Source organism: Siphateles boraxobius, unplaced genomic scaffold (assembly GCF_051911475.1).
Source record: "Siphateles boraxobius isolate OS27281-9 unplaced genomic scaffold, OSU_SipBor_1 149, whole genome shotgun sequence".
Taxonomy (NCBI): Eukaryota; Metazoa; Chordata; class Actinopteri; order Cypriniformes; family Leuciscidae; genus Siphateles; species Siphateles boraxobius.
Window position 1 is genome coordinate 224,577 of NW_027508754.1, and position 27,343 is coordinate 251,919.

The 27,343-nt window shown below is 44.0% G+C and overlaps 1 protein-coding gene across 1 annotated transcript; it reads right to left on the reverse strand.

The window, feature by feature from the left end:
* Positions 1–19,158: 19,158 nt before the first annotated feature.
* LOC143738544 (alpha-2-macroglobulin-like) lies at positions 19,159–27,126 on the reverse strand. The gene is made up of 34 exons (XM_077230546.1): positions 26,993–27,126; positions 26,598–26,781; positions 26,374–26,530; positions 26,212–26,264; positions 26,062–26,082; positions 25,788–25,953; positions 25,629–25,713; positions 25,446–25,557; positions 25,242–25,362; positions 25,007–25,119; positions 24,761–24,931; positions 24,463–24,690; positions 24,145–24,381; positions 23,915–24,064; positions 23,548–23,673; positions 23,186–23,279; positions 22,752–22,878; positions 22,428–22,653; positions 22,218–22,341; positions 22,026–22,147; positions 21,901–21,952; positions 21,739–21,822; positions 21,476–21,652; positions 21,282–21,357; positions 21,030–21,186; positions 20,880–20,954; positions 20,633–20,795; positions 20,374–20,558; positions 20,082–20,303; positions 19,888–20,000; positions 19,693–19,774; positions 19,518–19,601; positions 19,319–19,424; positions 19,159–19,238 (listed from the first exon to the last, which is right to left on the reverse strand). The coding sequence occupies exons 1-34, from the start codon at positions 27,076–27,078 to the stop codon at positions 19,180–19,182; spliced, it is 4,338 nt and encodes a 1,445-aa protein (XP_077086661.1). The 5' UTR covers positions 27,079–27,126; the 3' UTR covers positions 19,159–19,179.
* Between the last annotated feature and the right edge of the window lie 217 nt (positions 27,127–27,343).

The following is a 27,343-nucleotide window of genomic DNA, read 5'->3' on the forward strand; positions in this document are numbered from 1 at the left end:
TGGATCATCTGAGACATTTTTCGTTTCTACATTCTGTTTATGTAATGTATTTGTGAGTGTAGCCTCCTTGCTAGACACATGTGCTGGAAAAACATGTTGGCAATGTTAAAAAGGCGAAAGTTAACACTGTTGGTTATTCAAATATAATGAATCATTACTTGATTGATAATATCCAAATAACAATATCTGGTAGGAGGGTTAAACTTGCTAGCCATAGGATAGACTACAAAATTAATTAACCATTTTGTATGCAGGAAAGACCGCATCAAACCACAACAGATTTACATTTATTCATTTAGCAGACACTTTTTATCCAAAGCGACTTACAATTGAGAACAATAGAAGTAGTAAACCTAGGATAACCTAAAAATGTTGCACTGGTACAATCTGTTCCTGACTTGATTACCACTGACACTTCTTCCTATTTACCATTTCTTCTGACCGGTTATGTGTCTTTGGCTGACAGTTCTGTAGTTGAGTGCGTGCGAATTTTAAGAGACACTGGTTCAGCTCAGTCCTTTATTCTGGATGGTGTTTTGCCCTTCTCTGATGCTTCATATACTGACGAAAATGTCCTTGTTCGTGGCATCGAAATGGGCTGTGTTAGTGTTCCATTACACACTGTTAATCTGAAATCTGATCTTGTCACGGGCTTGGTTCAATTGGGTGTGTTTGACAAACTGCCGGTTGATAACGTCAGTCTTATATTGGGAAATGATCTTGCAGGTGGTAATGTCTTCCCCAGTCCAATTGTTGTAAGTAAGCCAGTTGTGTGCAACTCGTTGGATCTCTCTGGAAAATATCCTCTAGCTTTTCCTGTGTGTGCTGTCACTAGGTCCCAGTCACGAAAGTTTCAAGATGTTGTTGGTCTCGCAGATTCTTTCCTGGCTGTGCAGCCTAATCCAATAGAGTGCGAGTTATCAGTTGAGACTGAACTCGTGCCTAGTCATGAGTCCCAGCCCACAGCTGATCTTCCTCCCATGTTCGGTAAGGACCATCTCGTTGTTGCGCAGAAATCAGACCCTACACTCTCAAAGTGCGTCAGTGCTGCAGTTGACCATTGTGATCTGTTAGTGGCGCGGGTAGGATATTTTTGGGACGATGGGGTTTTAATGCGTAAGTGGGAGCCAAAGTCTTTAGAAAGACACGATTGGCAAAAATTTTTCAGATTGTTCTACCTTCCGGTTATCGCTCTCAAGTGTTAAGATTGGCACATGAAAATGTTCTCGCTGGACACCTCGGTGTCACTAAAACATTTCAGCGGATCACTAAACATTTCTACTGGCCTGGGGTAAAATCCACTGTCTCTAGTTTTTGTCGTTCATGTGATGTTTGCCAGCGTGCAGGCAAACCAAATCAAACTGTTCCAAAAGCTCCTCTCAATCCGATACCAGTGATAGGAGAGCCATTTGAGAAGATATTAATTGACTGTGTAGGACCCCTTCCGAAGTCAAAACATGGGCACCAATACATTTTAACAATAATGTGTACTGCAACCCGTTACCAGAAGCTGTACCGTTGCGTACGTTGAAAGCACAGGTGGTGCTGAAGGAGGTCGTAAAGTTTTGCACTACATTTGGCTTGCCCAGAATAATTCAAACTGACCAGGGGTCAAATTTCACTTCAAAAGTGTTTGGAGAGATGTTGAAAGAGTTGGGGATAAAGCATCACATATCTAGTGCTTACCACCCTGAGTCACAGGGAGCGATAGAACGGTTTCATCAGACCCTGAAGTCTATGATCCGTATCTTTTGTTTGGAAACTGGAAAAGATTGGGTAGACGGCCTACCATTGCTCATGTTTGCTGTAAGGGAATCTGTTCAAGAGTCACTGGGATTTAGTCCTGCTGAGCTTGTGTTTGCTCACACGGTTCGAGGCCCCTTAAGGTTGTTAAAAGAACAGTTGGTAGGTAAGACTAATACATCTGTCTCGGTTCTAGACTATGTCAGTTCTTTCCGTGACCGTCTGCACAAAGCTTGTGAACTGGCAAGGGCCCATCTAGCCACGGCACAGTCTAAAATGAAATCTTGCTTTGACAAAACTGCAGTACAGCGCAATTTTCAGCCGGGTGAGTCTGTACTAATTTTACTTCCTGTTCCTGGCTCAGCTTTGCAAGCTAAATTTTCTGGACCATATGTCGTCGAACAGAAACTTAGTGACACAGATTATGTTGTGGGTACCCCTGATCGTAGACGAAAGAGGAGAGTATGTCACATTAATATGTTGAAACATTATGTTGCACGTGAGGCAATTAAACCCTCTCTTCCTTCCACATCGGTGTCCGAACCCAGTGTGTCAGTAGATGGTACAGTAGGTCCTGCCTGCGACGAGCTGATGCTGGCTGAAAAAACAACTGAAGTACGTCTGAACAATTCAGCTATAATGGATAATTTAGATTTAAATTTATCCTATTTGTCCAAGAATCACAGAGTGGATGTTGTAGGGTTGTTACAAAAACATCCCGTTCTGTTCTCTGATGTCCCAGGAAGAACCCCGGTGCTGTCTCATGACATTGATGTAGGTAGTGCTCTTCCCATCAAACAGCATCCATACAGGGTGAACCCTGCAAAGCGTGAGATCATGAAAGCTGAAGTATTTTACCTGCTTAAAAATTCTTTGGCGGAACCCAGCCAAAGCCCCTGGAGTTCCCCCTGCCTGTTAGTTCCAAAGTCTGATGCTTCATTTCGTTTTTGTACAGACTATCGAAAGGTAAATAGCGTCACCAAGCCTGATTCCTTTCCCCTACCACGAATGGAAGATTGTGTGGACAGAGTTGGTGCTTCAAAGTTTGTCTCCAAGTTAGATCTATTAAAGGGCTATTGGCAGGTCCCGTTAACTGCACGTGCACGTGAGATCTCTGCATTTGTAACCCCAGACAACTTCCTGCAGTACAATTGTATGGCCTTTGGGATGCGAAATGCTCCAGCAACCTTCCAACGCCTCATGCAAAAAGTTTTGTCTGGTTTGCCTAACTGTGAAGCTTACCTGGATGACATTGTAGTCTATTCAAGTACCTGGGAAGACCACCTCGACAGTTTAGAAAGTCTGTTTAACAGATTAAGTGATGCTCGACTAACCCTGAATCTGGCCAAGTGTGAATTTGCTAAAGGTGTGGTAACTTATCTTGGAAAGAAAGTAGGTCAGGGTTATGTAAAACCTGTTACAGCTAAAGTAACCGCCATTATTGAATTTCCTACCCCTAGTACCAAGCGTCAGTTACGCCGTTTTTTAGGAATGGCAGGGTACTATAGGGGTTTCTGTAAAAACTTTGCAATATTAGTTTCTCCCCTTACTGACCTGCTTAGTACGGTGAAGAAATTTGTTTGGACTCCTCAGTGTGAGTTTTGTTCAGTGTCTCACTTTTGTTGCCGCCAAAGACCTTCTCTGTAATGCCCCGGTCTTGTCAGCTCCTAACTTTTCTCTTCCATTTAAACTGCAAGTAGATGCAAGTGCTGTGGGAGCTGGCGCAGTCCTGTTGCAGGATGACGGTGATGGTGTCGAGCATCCCGTCTGTTACTTCTCTAAGAAGTTCTCTAAAAGTCAACGCAACTACAGTACCATAGAGAAGGAAGCTCTGGCACTAGTGATGGCACTCAAACATTTTGAAGTGTATGTGGGAGGTAGTTGTATTCCTCTAGTCGTCTATACTGACCATAACCCTCTAATTTTTCTTTCTCGCATGTGCAACCAGAACCAGCGTTTGATGCGCTGGTCACTCTACCTGCAAGAGTTTAACTTGAACATTCAGTACAAGAAGGGCTCGGAGAACTTGCTGGCAGATGCACTCTCCAGAGCCTGTGATGAAGATTAACGGGGGGGGGGGGTTACGGTATATGTGATTGATGTTGTACATGTAAGATATTTACAAGCCATTGGTTGTAAATTTGGTGATGGGGGTGTTACGTCCCAGGGCGTAATTATTATGTGTGCAATGTTTTGGTGTTTTTTTTCTTTCTTTGTTCTCTCTCTCTCATTCTCTCATGTCCAAATGGGGGCCAGCTGATACGAATTACTATCATCTCCTGGTTCCCACTGATTGGCTCCTGACTAGGGAAGCTCGTGGATAAAGCTGGAAAGGAAAAGCCAGTTGGGGGAGATCCTCTTTTGACTCCAGGGTGCCCAGACTGTCTTCTCCTGCCTCACCCCTTTGCATGTGTGTTAAGAGCAATTGTACATCTTGTTGTCAATTGCTGACATTGTTGATTGTTGTTGATCTGAACAGACTTGGACTGCGGTTAAACCAGCTCTTCTTACATTCTTCAAACCAGTTACCAGACTCCTTTTTGATTTAAGTTTATTTTGGAAGCAGTAGGGAGGAGGATGCCATTTATGTTATGTCCACCTTTTTCTCCTGTGTTTGGCTAGAGAGGGAGTGAGGTAAGGTATTTGTTATTCTTTTCTATCTTATTTTGAAAGGTTAAGAAGGCTTTTCTCCTATAGTCAGAACTTTGTTTATTGTTTTGGCCTTGTCCCCTCCCGAAGCCTATTGACGCTTTCCGTTTCCTTTTGTACTTTGGATCAATCCAAATAAAGTCTTTTTGAGTTCTAAAAATCTGTGTGATTTGTGGAGTGAGACAGGGGAGGAGAGTTCTTGGTTGCCAACTTGTTGATAATTTCCTTGTTACTGCCTCCCTGACCCCTTAGACTGGGGAGGCACGTAACAATACTATACAACCTCTACAAATAAACCAACAGTGCTGCTGAGACCTAACCACAATCTCACAATCTCTCCGCAACCCAACCATACGCGCCAACCCGTTTGACTAAGGCTGTCGAGCCCCACTGGTGCGTTAATATGCAGTTTCAGTGGCAACGGTTCCGTATGGCATACCACCTACCGCAAAACACAATATCTGCCCAACATCCCGTCATTCACGCAATATACACAGGAACGTAATGACTGTAAATACTATACAACCTATACAAATAAACCAACACCCTTCAAGTTTTCAAGAATTCTACGAAACCGTAGCATGGCGGCCTGTACTCAGCCAGCTAGAATCTTTCCGTCTCAACCACAGCCAGTTGCTGCTCCTTTCTGCTGCTTCAGATAAGTTCTTTACTGTGCGACGCAACTCTTGACCACTGAATCCGACGTCTCTGAGGAACCGGGTTGTAGAGTGTGCCACAAAACCTCGACAACCCACTTCCACTGGATAAACCTGGACTCTCCATCCTCGCTGTTCTGCTTCAGTGGCCAGATGAGCATACCGCAATTTCTTCCTCTCATATGCCTCATCTACCGCATCCTCCCATGGCACTGTTAACTCTATCAGTTGAACAATGCGTGCTGATCCAGACCACAAAACAATATCTGGTCGTAGGTTAGTGGTGGCAATCTCAGGTGGAAAAATAAGCCGTTGATCAAGATCAGCCAGCATCTTCCAGTCCCTAGCAGCTTCCAGTTGTCCTGGGCGAGAATTGGTGTTAGCACCTTTTCTTGGTGGTTGCTCGCCTGGGCGGAGGACTATTGTATTCTGCGTGTAATGTTTTGCTAGAACAGGCGGCAACTTATTGGTCATACTACGCTTGCCTTCCAATGCTAAAGCCAAACATCTCAATACTTGGTCATGGCGCCAAGTAAACCGACCTTGGCTAAGAGCCACCTTACATCCTGTCAAAATGTGTCTTAATGTGGCAGGTGATGAACACAAAGGACAAGAGGGATCCTCTCCTACCCAGAGGTTTAGGTTCTGCGGTGATGGGAGAACATCATATGTTGACCTAATAAGGAAACTGATCCTACTCTCTTCCATTGACCAAAGGTCTTGCCAGCCCATTTTTCGTTGTTCCACACTCTCCCATCTCATCCACTCTCCCTGCTTGGCCTGGGAAATGGCCTTTATACATCTCATCCTCTCCTCCTGCTTTCGCACCTCGTTGACTACCAGCTTCCTCCTTTGAGCTGGGCCTGCCTTGTGCCATTTAGGAGGAGCTAAACTGAGCCCAAAACCCCCTCTTCCATGCTGTACCTGTCCCACGATATCCCCAATTTGAAGGTCAGCCTTTGCCTCTACTACAGATTTCTTTGCTGACCACTTTCTACCAGTTTTTACCACAGGGGCTTACACATTTGTCGCGTGACTCTGCTAAAGTCATTTCCAGTCTGACCTTGGCACACTTAAACTCCTTGGTTAAAGCAGAGACTGGCAGCTGCAATACTCCTTTACTTTAAAGTCCCACTCTGCTGAGGCAGCGTGGAACTCCCAACCATTTCCTGATGTATGAACTTATTAACGCTTCCAGCTTATCCACTGTTGTCAAAGAAACCTCGTACACAGTCAGTGGCCACAGCAACCTTGGCAGTAGACCAAACTGAAAGCACCAGAGTTTTAGTTTGCCTGGTAGAGCACAGCTGTTTATGCTCTTCAACCCTTCCACTGCTTGTCGTCTAACTTCTCCCACTCGAACTGTGTCCTTTAGATCCCCATCGTACCATCTCCCTAGACTCTTCACTGGCTTCTGAGAAACTGTGGGTATTGCCTCACCATTAATGAAGAATATTTTATCTACTACCTTGCCTTTAACTATTGAGATGCTCCTTGATTTAGAGGGCTTAAATTGCATTCGTGCCCATTCAATATTATCTGTTAACTTCCCTAATAACCGATTAGTGCAGGCTACCGTTGTAGTCATGGTTGTCATGTCATCCATGTATGCTCTGATTGGTGGTAGTCGCATCCCAGAAGCCAAGCGCTCTCCTCCTACTACCCATTTTGATGCCGTAATGATTACTTCCATTGCCATGGTAAAAGCCAGTGGAGAAATGGTGCATCCTGCCATTATTCCAACCTCTAAGCATTGCCATGTAGTGCTGAATTCTGGAGTTGAGAAACTAAATTGCAAATCTCCAAAATAGGCTTTCACTAAATTTGTTATCGACATCGGTACCCTGAAAAAATCAAATGATTCCCAAAGAAGCTCATGTGGCACTGAACCATATGCATTAGCCAAATCCAGGAATGTCACGTGGAGCTCCTTCCTCTCCTTTTTAGCTGATTGTATTCGTTGCCAGATAACATTGATGTGTTCTAAGCATCCTGAGAATCCTGGAATGCCCGCTTTTTGAACTGAAGTGTCAATGAAGCCATTCTTTAATAGGTAGGTTGACAATCTCTGAGCAATAATGCTGAAGAAAATTTTGCCTTCGACGTTTAATAGTGAAATAGGGCGAAACTGACTGATGCTTGTAGCATCTTTTTCTTTGGGTATAAAGACTCCCCCCTGCTCGGCGCCATGATCTAGGTACAACCTGCTTTTCCCAAGCCACTTTTATCAATTTCCACAGAATCCTTAGAACTCCTGAAGCACTCTTGTACACTCTGTACGGAACTCCATTAGGCCCTGGAGATGATGAAGCCCTTGCCTTTCTCACAACCTGCTCTATCTCTTTCCACTTAGGTGCACAGACCTCCATTTGGTATTCTGGTGGATTGACAGGTGGGATGTCTGACGGAATTGACATAGGCTCATGCCTTTTTGCATCTGTATGCGTTTCCTCCAAATATCTCTCTAGCTCAACCCTAGATGCTTTTAAAGTGCCATTCTTCTCACTGGTGAATAACTTCTTTATGAATTTGAATGGATCTTTATAGAAATTAGCCCTCGCACGTTCCTTCTTTTTGTAGCGTTTCCGTAGGCGCTCAGCTCTGTGTAATGTTGCAAGCTTATCTTTTATGGCCCTTTGTAAGAGATTGAGTCCCTCCTTCTGACTTTGTTCCGCTCTTTTCCATTGCTTCCTCAGCTGTCTCCTTTCTCTAACTAACCCTTCAATTTTCTGCTGCCGTCTAGACAATCCAGGAGTAGTTTGTACTTTTTCCTTCCTTTTTTCCACACCAAACCTCTCACTTCCATATGCGTAAATGATGTCCCCAAATTTATCCAGCTTCTTTTCAACTGTACCAGTTAATCTTTCCAATGCAAAGCATAGATCTGTGTTTACCATGTCCCATGCAGTTTTCTCACTAGCTCTTGGCCATCTAACTCCAGGCCTATGCCCGTTGAGGTTCTTTCTCTCTTATGCTGGTTAGTCTGACCGGGTTCACAAGAATCAATGTGTTCATCACTAACTGTTCAAACCCTCATCTCCTCTATGACAGGGGTGCTGATATCCTGCGAACTGTGGTTTGCTTCCTGTCGCTGGATTTCATTCGACTGACTTGACTGACTCCATAAGAAGTACTGATCAATGCGAGGCCCTTGTCCCTTCTCCCTCAAGCATTTCATTTTCCCTTGATGAATCTTCAAACCCCTGACCGTTGTCGCCTTGCTCCAGCCACAGACACAAGCCTGGAGTTCAATGGCTTTGCTAACTGCTGAACCTGAACTAGTCTGAACATACAACGCCCAAGGACAGGTTTGAGAACCACTATTTAGAGCTGCTTTACAGTAGAATTAAATTATGGAATTATGTATTTGCCATGGAAAATAACGTCGGTTTCACACTGCAAGCGTTAGCAGAGCGTAAGCAGCGCAGGAGCAGTGGGTACGGTGAGCGGAAGCAGCACACGCGCGTTTTGCTTTGCCACTGGCTGCGTTTGACGCGCGCGGCTGAACCGCGGCGTGTGTATAGACAGATAGCCTACTGAGTAAGTTGGCATTGCTTTATTTCGTTTTCAAATACATTTAAGAAAAAAAACTTGTCAAGAAGCTTATTTTATTAAGTAATATATTATATAACGTTTGGTTCATCTTTGTTTTTGTAGTTTGGGCAACAAGTTTGTTTTTGGACATTTGTTTTCTTTTTTAATTGATGAAGGGCATTTGATTGACTGTTTAAAACACAATAGATATCATCAATGCGATTTTTGGGTAAAGCTGCTGTGTATTTTGGCCATGATCAATGCATTATCACCTTAATTCAGCGTAAGCGGAGCGGCAAAAATAGACTGGGCGCCGAAACTATCGCGACACTGCTGCTCCTGCTCTGCTCCTATTACGCGCTGCCGCGCCGCCTCTGCGTGCGGTGTGAATGCTCTAATCTGTTAACATGGACGCCGAAAAAAATACGCGCTGCTTACGCTCTGCTACGGTTTCGGCGACCATGTTAATAGATTAGAGCATTCACACCGCACGCAGAGGCGGCGCGGCAACGCGTAACCCCGGATTTCCACCAACTGCATAACGGCTGCGGATCGGTTCAGCTGCGTGTCGGATACGTGCTCCGCCGTTCTTCAATAGGCCTACCTACCAGATCCGGATATGTTGCGGAACGGCTGCGGCCATGACTGACAGCTGAAGTCACGAGGACACACGATATCGCGCAATATAACAGGATGTAATTTCTATAAACAGAACCAAAAAAAAACAGCAACAGTTTGTTTCCATCCAGAGGAGAACAGGGGAAACAACTCTGTGCTGATCTCCCTTTTTGTGGGAATTATTGTGATTCTAGTACAATATTTGTAGAAAGTGCTCCCCTTTGTCACATGGACTCTCCCAGTCACCCCTGTCATTCAGCGAGAAATGGACTGTTCCAAACTTTCCACCGGAGTTCGCGAAGTGAAGGGGAAGAGAGTAGACGGATAATAAAGGGAAAAGGAGATCGGCTGAATACTGTATATAGTTTGTAGAGTGAAATATAGTGCATTAGCCCAAATCGAAGGAGATTTATCGATTGTGCGTGTGCGTGCATCACACTGTAAGTAATCACATAATTGTTGAACGTTCTCAGCGCATGCTAATCCGCCTGTAGCTGTGTTTACATTTAAGGTTGTTTACTTAATCATATTCTACTACTGTGACATTACTGCCATTCCATTTATATTGATGTCATTCGTACAGTAGTTAAATTTATTCCTTATAATCACCAATGCACGGTTGTATCTCAGGTCTCGCGCATGCGCTCAGTTGTTTACATCTCGGTTCGACCGCACATGTAGCAGTAGCCATGCTCGCATGCACAGCTCGTGCACAGCGTTAGCGCACACACATCCAGTCCCACTTTTCAAGTATATCATCATAGAGATTGTATTGTGTTATATTTCACCGCTATTCGTCAGTATTTTACCAAATAAGTTATTTATATTGTTTGTATTTTATATATGTTTATATCTGTATTTTGTATTCACAGAACCACACATCTATGCACATTTAATAAACCTACGATTTGGAATATAACCTGAGTGAGACATCATTGTTCTGACCGGACAAACTGCAGCCTTCAGCCAAACCTGAACTAGCAATTAGAGTGAATACTCACAAGATTTTTCATGGTCCTTCGAGCCGGATTGTTGAATTGCTACAGAGATGTCTCAACCCGAGAGAGAAGCGCCTGTCGTGCGTCCACGAAGACAGATCAAACCACCAACTCATTTAGTGGATTATGAGCTTGGTGAGCCATTGCCACATCGACAGCCATTCCCAGGTTTCAGCCATAGCAGAGTCCAGTCACCAAGTATGGTAGCACTGACCCGATCGTCCTCTCCCGTCAGTCAAGAGTTAGATCAGGATAAGTGGACACTGAGAGATGAATGGCGAAGTGAAAGATCCGATGGGCGAGTAGAAGAGGAAGTAGAGCTTACAGCCATGCTGCAGGTGATGAAACGCGAGAACGCTGACTTGCGGCTACAAACCAGCCAGCTTCCAGAGATTATTTCAGCATTACAGCAGATGCAACAACAGAATGCCATATTACATCACGAACTTCAAAGTCTTAAGGCAGAAAGGGGAGCCCCCTCCAGGCCAGTGACTTTACCAGTGCTATCTCCAGGTCCCTTTCCTCCTGTGGTGAGCCCTGAAACTCCACAACGGTTCCGTCCTACTCCAGCCCCACGGAAAACCCCCCCAACGCCGCCTACGGCCATTAGGGAGCTGTAGCCAGCTACAATAGATGAGCGCCTTGGATTAGCTAAGGATATCAGAAACATGGACATTTCCTCCTCAATACCTGATAGAGTACCACCACAAGTGCGTTACAGCGACCCACCTCAACCCAGGTACCCTCGTTCCTCCCAACACATTCCAGCTTATCAGTCAGAGTTCGAGACCACAGCATATAACAGTATGCCACCTCCGCATCCAGGCCACAGACAAGCGTTTTACCAGCCTTCATCAATGCAGGAGAAAATGTACTGAGGCCCTGCTCCAACCATTCCCTTCCTAACATCCCCTGATCCTAGGGAGTTCTCTCGACTGAGAATAGCATTGGAGAACATTTTGCCTGAGGATGCAACAGAGCGATTCAAATATCAGATCCTCACTGACCATCTTAAGTTGGAGGAAGCCCTACTTGTGGCAGACTCATACAGTAACTCAAACTTTCCTTTCACAAACACCATGAGAGCCCTCAATAAAATGTATGGCCAGCCACATCAGCTAGCCTTACAACGCATTGCAGAACTGATGGATGGACCAAACATTCGAAGTGGAGATGTGAAAACGTTTCGCATGTTCGGACTCCAAGTGCGTTCCCTGGTCAGTATGTTGGAACAGCTGGGTCAGAAAGGCAATGTCGAGTTGGAGTGTGGATCACATGTGTCCAGACTGATGAGCAAACTGCCACATGATCTCAGGTCCAGTTTCAAGAGGTACACTCATCCTCTTCATGTCACTATCCCCACATTATTGGACTTTGCGGACTGGCTTGAGTACGAGCTACAAGTTCAGGATGACCACACTGACTATATCAGTCAGTCTAGAGTTTTGACAGTGCCGAGGAGGGAGATGAGGAGAGACTCTAGACAGCCCCGCAAACCCACTACCATCCTCCTTGGTACAGAGAAACCAAAGGCCAGCCCAGCATCACCAGTTTATCCACCCAAACCAACTGCTGCTAAGAGAGAAGGGGTGAATGTTTACTGTCCATACTGCGACAACAACAGACATTTTCTGAGCGGCTGTGAGAACTTTAAGTTACTCAACAAAGAGCAGAAGGTGAATTGGATTAAAGGCCAAAATAGATGCTGGCGCTGTGGGCGTGGTCATCATGCTGCCAAATGCACACTGAAAGCCCTCTGTCCATCTTGTAACAGAAAGCACTTGCTGGCCTTACATGATGTAAATGACCAGAGCAGAGCCACAGAAGAATCGGTTCCAGCCAGTGCAGTCTTGTATGTGGATCGTCCAACCTGTGACAATAAAATTCTGCTGAAGGTGGCTAAAGTTCTGCTCCGAAACGGCAACAAATCCATGGAGGCATATGCAATCCTCGATGATGGGTCAGAGCGGACCATCATCCTACATGAAGCTGTGCAGAAGTTGAATCTGAAGGGTCAGCCAGAGGACTTAGTTCTCCGTACAGTCAGGCAAGATACACAGACCCTTCACGGGGCGGCTGTGACCTTTACTGTGTCTTCAGTAGCTAACCCTCGCAAGGCTTTCATGATACGGAGCGCATTCACAGCCAACAGCCTGGGTTTAGCAGAGCACACGCATCCCGTCAAGGTACTCCAGAAGAAGTACAAGCATCTTGCAGGCAAAGTGAAACCAGTGGTTCTCATCGGTTCTGACTGCCCTCACCTCATCACACCCATAGAACCAGTCAGACTGGGTCCACCTGGTGGCCCTGCTGCTGTGAGAACACGCCTAGGATGGACACTACAGGGACCAGCACAAGAACTAACCAGCAGACTTTCCCCACAGCAATGTCTTTTCACCAGCTTACGGCCCACTAACGACCTTTATGCGAATGTGGAGAAACTGTGGAAAATGGACATTCTTCCATATCGAAACGAGAAGGTACTGACAAGGTCTAGACAAGACAAAGAGTCCATCCAACAAAACCGTGAGAGTAAATGTTAACAGAATCCAGCGCTATGCGACCCCTCTTCTACGTGCCAAAGATATGCCATGTCTACATGCACCTAAAGAAGCTGTCCTGCCACAATTAAGGGGAATAGAGAATCGGCTGAACAAGAATCCTGATCAAGCGGCGGCCTACCAAGAGGAGATAGTCAGGTTACAGCAAGCTGGCTACATCACAAAACTCACTCCTGAGCAGGTGGACTGTTCCAAAGAGAGCTGGTACATTCCACATCATTTGGTGGAGCATAATGGAAAGAAAAGGGTTGTCTTCAACTGTTCGTTTGCTTACCAAGGCCACAACCTGAACGAGTACTTGCTCCCTGGTCCACCACTTAGTCCTTCTCTTCTGTCAGTTCTTCTGCGATTCAGAGAACATTCCATCGCCATTAGTAGTGACATTCGTGGGATGTTCCACCAGGTACGCCTTTTGCCTGAGGACAAACCACTACTGAGATTTATTTGGAGAAATCTTCAGAGAGACAAGGCACCAGACGTGTATGAATGGCAAGTACTTCCATTCGGAACAACGTGCAGTCCTTGCTGCGCAACATACGCGTTACAGAAGCACGTCCTGGATCACAGTGAGTCTGAAGACACACAGTTCTCAGTAGAGAAATCTTTCTATGTTGACAACTGCCTTCAGAGCTTCACCTCAAGTGAGACAGCGAAAGGTCTTGTAGACAGACTCCGCAGTCTCTTATCTTCCGGAGGCTTTGACCTAAGACAATGGGCGAGCAATGATCCATCAGTCATCGACCACCTGCCAGCTGATGCTCGATCTCAAAGCAGCATCCAGTGGCTCAGCGAAGGTCATCAAGATGCACAAGAGTCAACTCTTGGGTTACACTGGCATTGCTCATCAGACACTCTCTCCTATAAGCAGCGGCGGACAGACCACCCACTTCCAACTACGCGGAGCATATATCATATCCTCGCTAGCCAGTATGACCCGATAGGTTATATAGTGCCATTCACGACACGGGCCAAGGTGATCGTACAGAAGTTATGGGACAAGAAAAGAGAGTGGGACGATCCCCGTCTGCCTGAGAATCTGTTGAACTTGTGGAAAGCATGGGAGAGTGAGCTGGATGGTTTACAGCACGTTGTTTTGCCGAGGGCTTACTGCAGTAAAGAACTGGATCACCCTACCAGCATGAGGCAGATCCACATTTTCTGTGACGCTTCAGAGCGAGCCTATGGGTCCGTGGCCTACTTACGAACTGAAAACCTGGAAGGTAGAGTGGAAGTAGCCTTTGTAACCGGTAGATCTCGGGTAGCCCCAAAAAAGCAGCAAACCATTCCACGGTTGGAGTTATGTGCAGCACTCGCAGGTGCACAACTCGCAAAAGTTCTGTAGACAGAGCTAACTTTGCCCATCCACAGCGTCACTCTGTGGTCTGACTCCACAACTGTCCTTACCTGGCTGCTGTCACACTCATGTCGTTTTAAAGTTTTCGTAGGCACCAGAGTGGCAGAAATCCAGGAACTCACGGAGTCTGATAACTGGAGATACGTGCCATCAAAAGAGAACCCCGCAGATGACATCACAAAGGGAAAACTGCTGTGTGACATAGGCCAGGAAAGCAGATGGAATAAGGGGCCAAAATTCCTCAGACAGACACTTGACCACTGGCCGGAGATGCCACCGTTTACGACCATTGATCAGGACAGTGAACTGAGAAAACCAATCTTCATTGGCCTATCAATCTCCACTCCACCTACTCCTGATCCACAGAAATACCATACTCTTCCAGAGTTACTAAAGGCTTACATCCAGCATGCCAACGGGGCGGCCACTGATAACCCAACAGCAGATGACTACAAAGAGGCAGAACTGGCAGTACTCCATCAGAGCCAAACTGATACATTTCCAGACGAACTGTCCTTCCTCAGAGCAGGTAAATCTTTGCCAAAAAATAGTCGCTTGTTGTGCTTAGCCCCGGAATTTGATGAGGACACCAAACTCATGCGCGTTGGCGGTCATCTCCGTCAGATCAGCCAGCTAGAGGAAGATACAATACATCCTATTGTCCTCGACTCGTCTCATCCAACTACCAAACTGGTAATCAAGGACTATGATGATCGGCTACATCACCCAGGACCAGATAGGGTGTTTGCTGAACTTCGGAGGAAATACTGGGTGATACGGGGACGGGCTGCAGTCAGAAACCATCAACGACAATGTGCAGAGTGTCAGAGATGGCGGGGACAACCACATCCACCAAAAATGGCGGACCTCCCAGCTGCCAGATTGAGGATCCATCAACCTGTCTTCTATTCAACAGGTGTGGACTGCTTTGGATCTTACACTATAAAAGTGGGACGCAGGAATGAGAAAAGATGGGGAATCATCTTCAAATGCATGACTTCCCGTGCAGTCCACATTGACATTCTCACCAGCATTGACACAGATTCCTTCTTGATGGCTTTACGACGATTCATCTCCAGGCGTGGTAAACCATTTGAGCTCCTGTCCGACCAAGGCACCAACTTTAAAGGAGGAGAAAGGGAACTGAAAGAATCATTCATCGCCCTTCACCCTGAGCTTCAAGCCCAACTCGCCAGCCAACAAATAAGATTCATCTTTAATCCACCCAGTTCACCCCATTTCGGTGGATGTTGGGAGAGAGAAATTCGTTCTTTAAAGACTGCACTTCACGTCACCATTGGCAGCCAGACAGTCACAGAAGAAGTGCTGAGAACTGTCTTCATAGAAATAGAAGGAATCCTCAACTCCAAACCCATTGGCTACACTTCTTCGGACATCGCGGATCCAGATCCAGTTACTCCAAACATCTTGTTGATGGGGCGGCGAGATGCCTCATTACCGCAAGTGGTATACCAAAACTCTGAACTCCTGAGCCGTAAGAGATGGAGACATAGCCAGCTCTTGGCTGACCACTTTTGGAGGCACTTTATTCAGCACTACCTACCCAGCCTCCAAATCAGACAGAAATGGAGGACTGAAGAAGCTGACCTGCAAGTCAGTGACACAGTCATGATCGTGGACCAACAACTGCCCCGCGCTCTTTGGCCCGTAGGGATAATTGTTCAGGTCTTTCCTGGGTTGGACAAGAGAGTCAGATCTGCGGAAATACAGGTTAACGGCAAAACTTACACCCAACCTGTAGCCAAAATTATTTGTCTCCCCTCTCTTCCCGACTAGCTTTATATTTAATGTAGCAAAGTCACTTAAAGTTGGCAAATTCACACTGTGAATTTGGGGGTGGCTGTAGAAAGTGCTCCCCTTTGTCACATGGACTCTCCCAGTCACCCCTGTCATTCAGCGAGAAATGGACTGTTCCAAACTTTCCACCGGAGTTCGCGAAGTGAAGGGGAAGAGAGTAGACAGATAATAAAGGGAAAAGGAGATAGGCTGAATACTGTATATAGTTTGTAGAGTGAAATATAGTGCATTAGCCCAAATCGAAGGAGATTTATCGATTGTGCGTGTGCGTGCATCACACTGTAAGTAATCACATAATTGTTGAACGTTCTCAGCGCATGCTAATCCGCCTGTAGCTGTGTTTACATTTAAGGTTGTTTACTTAATCATATTCTACTACTGTGACATTACTGCCATTCCATTTATATTGATGTCATTCGTATAGTAGTTAAATTTATTCCTTATAATCACCAATGCACAGTTGTATCTCAGGTCTCGCGCATGCGCTCAGTTGTTTACATCTCGGTTCGACCGCACATGTAGCAGTAGCCATGCTCGCATGCACAGCTCGTGCACAGCGTTAGCGCACACACATCCAGTCCCACTTTTCAAGTATATCATCATAGAGATTGTATTGTGTTATATTTCACCGCTATTCGTCAGTATTTTACCAAATAAGTAATTTATATTGTTTGTATTTTATATATGTTTATATCTGTATTTTGTATTCACAGAACCACACATCTATGCACATTTAATAAACCTACGATTTGGAATATAACCTGAGTGAGACATCATTGTTCTGACCGGACAAACTGCAGCCTTCAGCCAAACCTGAACTAGCAATTAGAGTGAATACTCACAAGATTTTTCAATATTTATAATTATAGAATCAACTTATAAAATACTAAATGTAAATTTTGGGTTCCTTTTTGAATGTATTGGGAAAGTAGTATGCTGTGTAAATAAAGTTAACTATTGTTCTTGTTGCAAAAGGGAAAAGTATATTTTTATTTTGAAAATAACCGGATGTTTTATTGTGTTTCTGTGCTCGACTTCGTACTAATCGTACTAATTCGTACGAGTGAGGTCGTATGAATTCGTACGAATTAGCCACCTCGTAAAATTCGTACGATTTGCCGTGAGATCGGGCTGGCAAAACACTTTACAATCTCACACATCCGAGTTCATATATTAGTGTATATTGGTTTACACAGTACTTGTATTTTTGTGTGGTTTTGATACTGCTCTCTCAATAATATAGCCCAGAAGCGACAACTTGATCTTTGGTAAACTAGAGCAGCTTCAATTATCTGTATTAATTCAGAGTTGTTCACATTCACCGATTCCAAAAAAACCTTCAGGCTGTGATCTCTCACATAAAAGACACTTGAGTCTGTCCTTTTCTAATTCGCTTCATTATTTTCACGAACTGCAGAATAAGTAGCCGCCCATCTGACATAACAGTGTTCCCGGAAACACAAGCATCAGGTCATCTAAGCATCTGGTAAATAATAGTATCAAAGGTGTATTTGATATGCAGTGAAAAATAAATGAAATATTTAAGGTTTACAGGAAAAAATAGGAGATTGGCCTACTATTTAAAAAAAATGTGAAACAGTATCATTACAGTAGTATGCTACATTGTCAGTCATGTTAATTATATATATATATAAATAATGTTGCATGTTTATTTCAATGTCCAGGTATCATAAAAAAAGAAAAAAAATGCATTTCTAATCATTTTATTTCCTGATTATATTCTGCACATTTTCCAACTTTTTTTTTTAATATTGGGTAGTGAAAACAAAAGTATATGAATCAAATTAGTCTGCTTAAATCATTTAGCAAATCTATGTCCATCAGTTAACTAATAATGCCCGTTAAAATGTATTGTAGCTCCTCTAATATATTTGATCTGTAATTTAATAGCAGAGCGAATATTTAGAGCTGCTCCAGCAGGGCTTGGGAACGGTTGTGCTCGTAGCTCATCTCTAGATACATAATTTTCAGGTACAGAAATCAAATAAAGTAATCAAATGTAAAATAACACTGATAAGGATAAATCTTTAGGTAATTTATACAGTGAAGACTATGCAAAGTCATTCAATCAAGAGCAGTGGATGATTGTCTTTTGTTAGATGGACATTAAAGACAAAGTCAGGTTTATTAGGCTGCTGTCACTTTAAGAGCTGTATGTATCCAACATGCTGTTAAATATATATTTTAGTCATAAATAAAATGTGCTTACAAAGGATATATTATTCAGTTTTGTCCATTTATTGTTTTCTGGTTTGTTGTAGTAAAACTGGCTGCAAGAAGTTTTGAAATCTGCAAGTTATTAATAAACTCCCCTGCAAGAGAAGCACATCAGTTTTAAATTAAAACCCATGAATTTCAACCTTTTTACACGTAAGTCTACAAATAAATGAAGTGCAACAGCAGTTGATCTCAAAAAGATTTAGGGGCTGTACACCTGGCCACTTCATGCGTTCTCAGATCGGATAGCCATCTTATTTATCAAAATGATTCTAGTTACACCTGGTCACAATGTTTTCGCAAAACTGATATAAAATCCAATCTTCAATTCCCCACGCTATATGATTTAATGGAGTTCACGTCACCAAAAGCAACATATGAGCTGCATGTTATTGATAATCAGCTAAAATCAAAGACCGCAATAAGAGAGCGGCAACAACACTGGTAAGATTGCATTTCTTTACTTTAAAATGATGATTGTGTTGTAAGTGTCTGCGACTTAATTTCACTTTGATTTGCGATAGTTTGCTCGCTGGCTTGAATAGATCATATCTGGCTATAACATTACTTGGCCTATAACACGCTCACGTTTATTTTATAGCATTTTTGGGAGGAGTAAAATTTACATGTGGTTTCACCACCAGATGCCTTTACACTTCTCCAGTTTCATCTAGAATGCGGCCCAGACCTCCTCCTGAAGTGGTTTGAGCGATCGGATTCAAATCGGAGGGCATTTACACCTGGTCTTTTCACGATCAAATAGCCATCCGATCACAGAAAACGCATGAAATGGCCAGGTGTAAACAGCCCCATAGTTGCAGTCTAGAGTCTTTCAACAACTCCAAAAAGTGAATAACAGCCACTACCTGAGTGAACTACATTTCAGTCATGTAGGGATTTGAGGTCACTGGACAAATCTAAACTTATGAACACTGCAACTTCCCGCTTCAAACCACCGTCAGATGAAAAACAACGGACAAAAGGACTAATTGTATAAAAGCAGTTTTAATTTAAGTTGTTTGACGGCAGCATGGACAGGGGGACGTGTAGGTTGTCTCAAACGAATCACCTGAAAGAGGAAAAGAAAGTGAGCTGCATCATGTACAGTGAATTAAGCCAGAGCAAAGCTTGATTAGGATGAAGGCGCACTTGTTTGGTAGTAGTCATAAATGTTGATGACTGCTGGCTTGAGATTTTGCACACCAAGAACCCGTTTCAGTTGCAGTGCGTAACTCATGGGTACACCTTTGGTAACCTGGGAGACAAAGGATGAACAGCAGCACATACACCGCACTCAATATGGCAGCTAGTGAATGTCGCTGGGAATATCCCCAATGTGGTGTCTCACCCCTTTCAGATACACTAGGACACGATCATCTCCAGCATCAACACGCTCCACTAGCGGAGCGAACGATTGGGGTGGAGAACCAAGCTGAGAGGAAAAGACCATTGTTTACATGCAGTTACATCTGAAGGAGCCTTAAGCATCTTGGGACTTTCAAAGTCAGCTTAAACATACGAACCAGTGATGTATCTGCCGTGAAGCCTGACAGGAGCTTAATGTCCACAAGAACCATGTTAGTGCTTGCTTTTACACCATTGTAACTGAATGAGGGTGATTGGGGAATAAACAGGTTGTGTCAACATGATCAAGAACATCGCTTTCTTGTTTTAAGTCATGAAAAAGAGCTAGTTTCAGGACACAAAACTATTCTTACGTCACAGTGAAGTTCAACATGAGAAATGGTTGGCAGTCTCCAGTCACCTTCGCTTCAACGCTCAGAGTCTTGGTGTCTTTAACCGGTGTTGGGATGTTGTAGAAACATGCAACCTACAATACATGCACAGAGCAAACAAGGCAAAATAAGATGTGGATGTGCACAACAGAAACAGAGGGGGTGGAGATACAGACCTGCACAGAAACACAAGAGGTTCCGGTCGCTTTAACACTATATTTGCCTGGAACTTTCTTCAGTGACTTCTCCTGATACAGCAACCTGTTGTCCCGATTCACGTCGAAGCTATAAGAGTCTCCTCCTACTATGGAGGACTGTACAGTAACAGTGCTGGAGCCATCCAAGCTGAAGACTTTACCAGCGTAAACAGACAGGGCATGAAGAGCCACCACCGTGTCCTAAAAACAAGCAACAGATTTAAAAACCTCCTCATAAATGATTGAGCTCATGTTTGGTAGTCAGAGGCACCTGGGTGGAGGAAAAGCCTCCATAGGGATTCTGCTGGGTCACCAACCAGTTGACAATGCGGTTAGCATAGCTTAGATCAGCTGTCGTGAGTGGCTGAACGGCAAGAACTGCTAGCAGCACATAAGAGCTGATCTCCACCGCCAGAGTACTACCAGATGTGGTTTGAGACCAGTGGACCTTAGTTGCTTTGGATGAGATGGAGGGAAAAGTTAATGCCAAAGAACACGAACCTCTCAAACAAGAGGCTGGTAAATTTCACCTTCACTAATGTCAAGGTCTTTCAAGGTTTTTAGAAGCTGTGATCGAGTGGTGGTCTCTCCGGCCAGACTGAAGGTGTAGGCCAGCAGAGCAGTGGCGTAAGTGTTTCCCAGGTTCTCAATGACAGGCCTCAAGCATGATAGAGCATTGGTAATAACAGGATCCTTAAAGAAAAACAGATATCATACAACAGGCGAACAAGAATGTCATCTGCAAGAAGCTCATACAACTGCTAGAGAGTTTTTTACTGTGACTGGGACGCCTAGTTCAAGCAGCGATGCAACAATGTAGGCAGTCATGGTCACGTTATCACCAACTCCACCCTAAAACACACCATCATACGTATTAAAAACAGTCTTGGACAGTCTATGGGTTAAGGTCTATTTGATCAAATGTACCTTCATTTCATTGTGGTACAAAGTTCCCTGTTGTATGAAACACCCTTTTGAACCCTGCTGGCTTATTAGCCAGTTCTTTGCTTTCTGAAGGACATCCGGATCGATGAAGACAAATCTCTTCGCTAGACCAAAAGACCTCATGACAAAGGCAGTCAACCTAGCCATGCAGGAAGTTTCATTAAAAACAACTGAACTTACAAACCGCTGGTGACAATGGCTACACAAGGCTAGAATAGTGGTAGTGAAACTCACCATGTATTAGATGCATCATAACCAAATGTGCTGTATGATCCGTCACTGCGCCTGTAGTTTAGTTGTCCTTGGTATCCTGTTCAAGTCAAAAACCACATATCGGAGGGGGGCTTATTAGGAATTATAGACCATTTCAATGGGAAGCAGTAGGATTTAGACTCCTACATATTTAAAGGGGATTCGGACATCTTTACCTCTCTGAAGGTAGCTGGTGGCGGTCGCTCGGATGGCTGCGGTGAGTTGCCCTGTGACTTCAAGGTACAGCAGGATGTAAATATTGGGAGCAAGAATAATCATATTCTGTTCTCCACAACCAGATGGCATCTGTATTAACCCATCCAGATTCTTCAGTGCACGACCCATTATGTCCCCTATGAGAGGTCAAGCATAAAAGCCACATCAGAAACAAAGTTATACTGCCAAACAATCACATCTGTCTGTCAACGAAACGCTTTACCGAGGACTGAAACTGAGCATCTGTCGGATCCCTGAACCACATTTTTTGGAAATATTAGAGTCACGTCTTCAGAAAGAGCTTTTCCTAGGGACCGAACAGAAAGGATCAGCATTGAGTGTTAGGCTGTAGACGGAGAATGTGTTGGGTATCAGTACAACAAACCTTTTGGACACAGTAACCAACTCTGGGTGCTTGTCCTTTCAACTCCTTCAGGCTATAAAGGCAAACACATCAGTAAAGCAGCTTGAGCTCCATGATCAAACTCCAGAAAGCTGGTCAAGACTTACCAGGACAATTAGACTTCGAGTGACTACATCAATCCGTCCTCTCGTCGGCACGGTCACAACCTCAGTGCCACATCGAGTCCGGGATGGTTCAGCTGAGGCATTGACAGTCACATTGACAGCTCCTGCAGTGACAGACAGAGTGAGAAACACCACTTACAGTCCCAATTTGGAAGCAGACAGTCCAAAACTGACCGAGAACAGCAGCGGAGAAAACCCATTTGAAGGTCTTTCTCTCATTGGCACATAGACAGGATGAATATGAATCAGTATACGGTTTAAGAGTGAAGGCCGTGGATGAAGCTGGAGTTACTTTAACCTGCCAAAAAAACAGTGAACATGGATCAAAGACACAGAAGCTACTCTATATAGATCCATTATAAATAAAAATAAACCATGGCAGACCATGATGCACTTGGACAGGTAGTTGAAGACTGTAGCCTTCAGATCAAAAGACTCCCCACGGACAACAGAGTACGGCAAGGAGAGCTCCAGGAAGAAGGGCTGGAAGACCGTCAGCAGAGTAGGAGGAGCCAGACCGAAACCTTTGGAGGATAGGCAGAATGCCTCAGTCTCCCATGTGGTGATGGTGTCAGGTACCTTAAGAGGAACCTGTGTGGATCCAGTGGCTCTGAAGAAAAAAAAGTCACCAGAAAAAGTAGTGAGGGGGCAGGAGAATTAAAAACTGTGGGCAAGTAGCTTTAGATGGAACAAATGAGTTTTACGAACCCCACTTGAGCAAGCTGCCAGAACCAGGTTTCTGGAAAGTAAGTCCTGACAGTCACGTCAAAAGAGGAAGTGTCGCCTCCAGCACTTTGTGCTACTGGAGAAGCCAATGCCTTGGCTAAAAAGTTCCCTGAAAGAGACAAGCAATTTTACACCCAGATCCTCCAAACGGTCCTAGTGTCCGCAGAATACACAGGGTTCAAACCTTCAAATGTATGCATGGTTTGGCCAGTTGTAGCCTCAAACATTTTAATTGTCTTTACATGGTATATATTGACTTTTGTTACTGAATGGGATCTTTACTCTCGTGTTGTAATGGTACATTAAAGTTCATCCAATGGCTTGCAGTTCAGGTCAAAGATTGCTTAAGTTCATAGTTGGTAGCTTATCAAGTTGTGTAGCAGTTTCTAGAGCAAGAATCAAACTAACGGACATACCGCCATGGAAGTTGCGATAAAAACTCAGGCCTTTGTACTTCAGACACTGAGGTACTCTGATAGGCAAATTAGTGGTGACCTTCATCCCCATACTCTGTCAGAAGACAAAAACACTTGAAAAAGTAGCATTTAGAGCAGAGGTCTTCAATCCTGCTCCTGGGCCCTCTGTCCTGCAGAGTTTAGTTCCAATCCTAATCAAACACACCTGAATCAGCTCATCAAGATGACTTGAATATACAAAGGCAGGTGTGCTAAAGCAGGTTGGAACTAAACTCTGCAGGACAGTGGCCCTCCAGGAGCAGGATTGAAGACCTCTGATTTAGAGTAACACAAAAGTAACAGAATGAGTAACCCTTTTCTACCTTGAATGTTTCATAAGTTTGGTCTGCAGAAACATCTCGACGGGCTCGAAAACGCAGACATTCCTGTTCATCCTCAACTTCATATGGATAATTTGGTAATGATCGCACTGGGAGTAAGTTGAACACCTGACAACAGAGAAAAGTGCTCCTTGAAGGTGTGTGTGTCCACTACTAGAAGACTAAAGTCACAGTGTGTTGTGTTGATTTAACTGGACTACTTCATTAAAAACCAAGTAGTCCAGTCATGTCAGGGCTTTCCGTACTGGAGTTAAATGCAGAAAACTTACGTGGCATTCTAATCAGATGTGCCACACTAATATATAGATTAAAAGCCAAAACAAGAAATCCAATTGAGGCACACAGATACCCTTTCAGCACTCAGACGTCTTCCTGGCTCCATGATCCGGACGCTCTGATCTACAGCACTGAGGCCACACAGAGATCCTTCTTGAGCAGAAACAGTCAGAACGTTTCCCTCAGCAGGAACAGCCGTAGCTGGAGAGAACTGCAGAGACACCTGGAACATGGACCAACACACTGTAGGACACGCCACCATTCCCCAATTGAAACAAATTGCCATTGCACATCATACAGTACCTGGTTCTGGAAACACATGTCCGTGTCAAACGACACACTAGCAGCAACTACATTCTCACTGGGAAGAACGCTGTAGACCAGAATCTGCACTGCTGGAGCCATATCGACGCTGACAGACAGCTGGAACGTCACGGAGCCGCTTGTGACCGCATCACAAGCCTTTGTTTTGACTGCATTACAAGTCTTTGCTTTGACTGTCTGAAATCCATGGAGGACGATCACTCCTCTGGATAAGACCTGACAGAAGACATAGGTGCATAAGTTGCTGAACATGCAGATCGGCAAACTTTAAAAGCCAAAAGACTAATGTCCACTCACCATATAGATTATGTCAGCACTGTAGCTACCAGCCTCTCCAACAAAAGAATACTCCACGGTCACTGGAAACGAAGCACCACATTTGAGCGGCTGTTTGAGCTTCACTATAGTCAGTTTACTAAACGATGGGTTGTCGGGAGAAACGGGTTGGAGAAGCTGAATAACCCTCATATCTGTAGTGAAGTATGGCGATTTATAACCATAAAAAACCTCTGGAGTCACACTTGCCTGGGGAACAATGAATTGCAATGAATTTCATGCAAGAGAAAGGCTTCATTTCACAAAATACAAATCGTACCACCAGATTCAGATCAGCCTTAGGAAGATTAGCAGTGTTGAGGGAGAACGCAGCCAGTCCATTCTTGTTTGTGGTTAGATTCAGTAGCAGTTTGTTGGGCCAGCTGTTACCATCCAGGAGATACACAGCTTTGTTTGCAATTGGAGTCTTATCGAAACGAGTCACGGATATCTGTTGGGAATGATCAAGGTTAGGAGAGGGAACCAATGTGAAGGCTTCTGTGATCAGGGATGATGTTTTGCTTGCCTTTCCATTAATCACTGATCCAGGTTCAAAATAAGGAACCACGAGGTCCACAAACGTGACATTGCCGACTTCAAACGTAATGGACACCATTGCAGATTTTGACAACATTACATCTGGGGGGGGGGCATGAGAGAAAAACCAAACAAAAACAGTGAAGAAATCTCGAGTATGTGCCTTAAAGTGGATGTCTTGTTAAGATGATAAAGTATGTGGTTCAGATCAGCCAATAGCGCACCTGTTCCCTCCTCAGTAACATTCACATTTACTAGAAATGTGTCTTGCATATAGTCTTCAAATTTGGTGTTGAAAAACACTGATGTATCGACAGTAAGAGAGGCACAGCCCATGGCATTCATCTGGTAGCAGGACAAAGATAGTCACATTTAAGTAAAGCACAAGCCGAAGAAAAACCCTCAGCGGTAAGGCTGGAGTCTCATACCTTTGCTGTTTTATTCAGGCACTGTTTGGTCAAATTATGACTAATGTATGGAAATGGATCACGGCACACTTCCACCAAGGCTTGACCAGGGACAGGTTGCCCATATGTATATCTGGGAAACATCACAAAGAACAAGATAAAGAACTGACCAACCACAAAACAAGAAAATAAAGCATCACTTACTTGGCACAAGCCTCAACTTTCAGTCCCATATCTGCAACGCTGTATATCTTTGGTGTGTTTATGGTCACGTCAAACTTGGGCAAAACTACACCAGAAACAAAGCACTTCAGGTTAAGACTTCAGATCTGTCATTGAACTGCTGCACTCACAACAACTTACCGTATTTTTTCACCTCAAAAACTTGGGAGATTTCTCGGTCGGCAATAAAAGCCTTTAGTGTGTACATCCCTATCTGAGCCTCTGGGTTTAACTCGTGAGAAAGCTGCAATATCCACCCCGTTGAGGAAACATTTGTCCACTGACCAATCCGGTTATTATCTTTGTCCTATTAAAACAAATTAACTACTCAGAAAACTGCAAACAAAGCAAAAAAAAAAAGTGCAAAAAGCTGCACTGGCTCCATTTAAAGAGTTGCACCGGAGCGAATTCTCACCTCCACCACGACCAGATTGTACTGCAAGACAAAAACAGGAATAATAAACATTTAAAAGCAGTCATTAAAGTTGAAATTTCTGCATCTTAAAAAGAACCTGCATTTTATCTATAATCAGATCACTCAATAGGGTGAAACATCTGGTCTTACCATTTGATCAAAAGGCACAAATTTGGGATCCATGGTGACAACTCTGAAATTAACTGCAGACACCAATAAACTCACATTTTTGCATGATACATTTGAAGATGATCAGAACTTTTAGCGTAATGGACTTTCTACACTTTCAACCAAGGGTCATTCACAGCTCACCTGTTTGTCCTGGATTGTAAATAGGCTTGTCTGTTTGGATGAAGGTCAAAGATAGGTAACGTCTGAACATGATTTTGCTCTCTTCTGTCGCTCTGAAGACCTTCCCTTGAACTTCCACCTTCAGTTTCTGCACCGATTCTCCATCTACCCGAGGAGCCTGTAGAAAACTTCAGTTAACTTACAACAAACCAGTCAAAAAGAGCCACATGTGTCTAATGACAAACCTGGAAACCAAAGCAACGGTGAAACGGCGTTGAAGAAACATGCTTCACAAGTGGAGTCATCTTGTTTTTCACATCAAGCAGAGAAACTGTCATCGTGAGGCTCTCTTGGGGTTTCAGAAGAGTTACACATAATTTGGAGTCAGATCCAGACTCAATCACAGCAGGGTAAGTCACCATGAACAACCTGTGGAAAAATACAAAGGTTTAGTTTCAAAAACCACAGGACATCATCCATTTGATCAATAGATGGCAACAAACCGTGTTAAAGGAAAGCTTTACTGGTTCACAAAGCTTATTTTGACCATCTATAAAGTTTAGTAAACAACTCCAAAATAAGAACAGATAACAGAATGCTTCTGTTCACTTCAAAGCATACAGTATTTAATGGTACTTACGGCCCTGGTACTTTATATCCATCAACAGCAAAGAGAAAAAGGGCTAAAATGAGCCCTTTCCAAACACAAATCTCCCTCACAGCCATGAGGAAAAATCACCTAAGACTAACCCTAAATCAAGCCTCTCTTTCAGAAACCTAGATGTAGGCTTACACTGTTTACTGCAGCGTCTCTGCACTGACTACAGCGATATATCTCTTAATATTTCGGGAACGCATTCATCTCGTTGATTTAATTAATTAACACCCACCTGGCTGTAATTAGTTTTATCCTTTGATTAGGAGTTCCAACTGGTATTGATTCAAAACACGACACATAATAGGCTACTAGCCTAGAGGTTAGCGGGAAACA

Coding starts and splice junctions, on each gene's coding strand:
- LOC143738544 (XM_077230546.1), bottom strand. CDS start 27,078: ATGGCTGTGAGGGAGATTTGTGTTTGGAAAGGGCTCATTTTAGCCCTT. Junction 26,265..26,373: donor TTACAATCCAGGACAAACAG/GTGAGCTGTGAA, acceptor TGGTGTCTGCAG/TTAATTTCAGAGTTGTCACC. Junction 25,954..26,061: donor ACAATCTGGTCGTGGTGGAG/GTGAGAATTCGC, acceptor TTGTTTTAATAG/GACAAAGATAATAACCGGAT.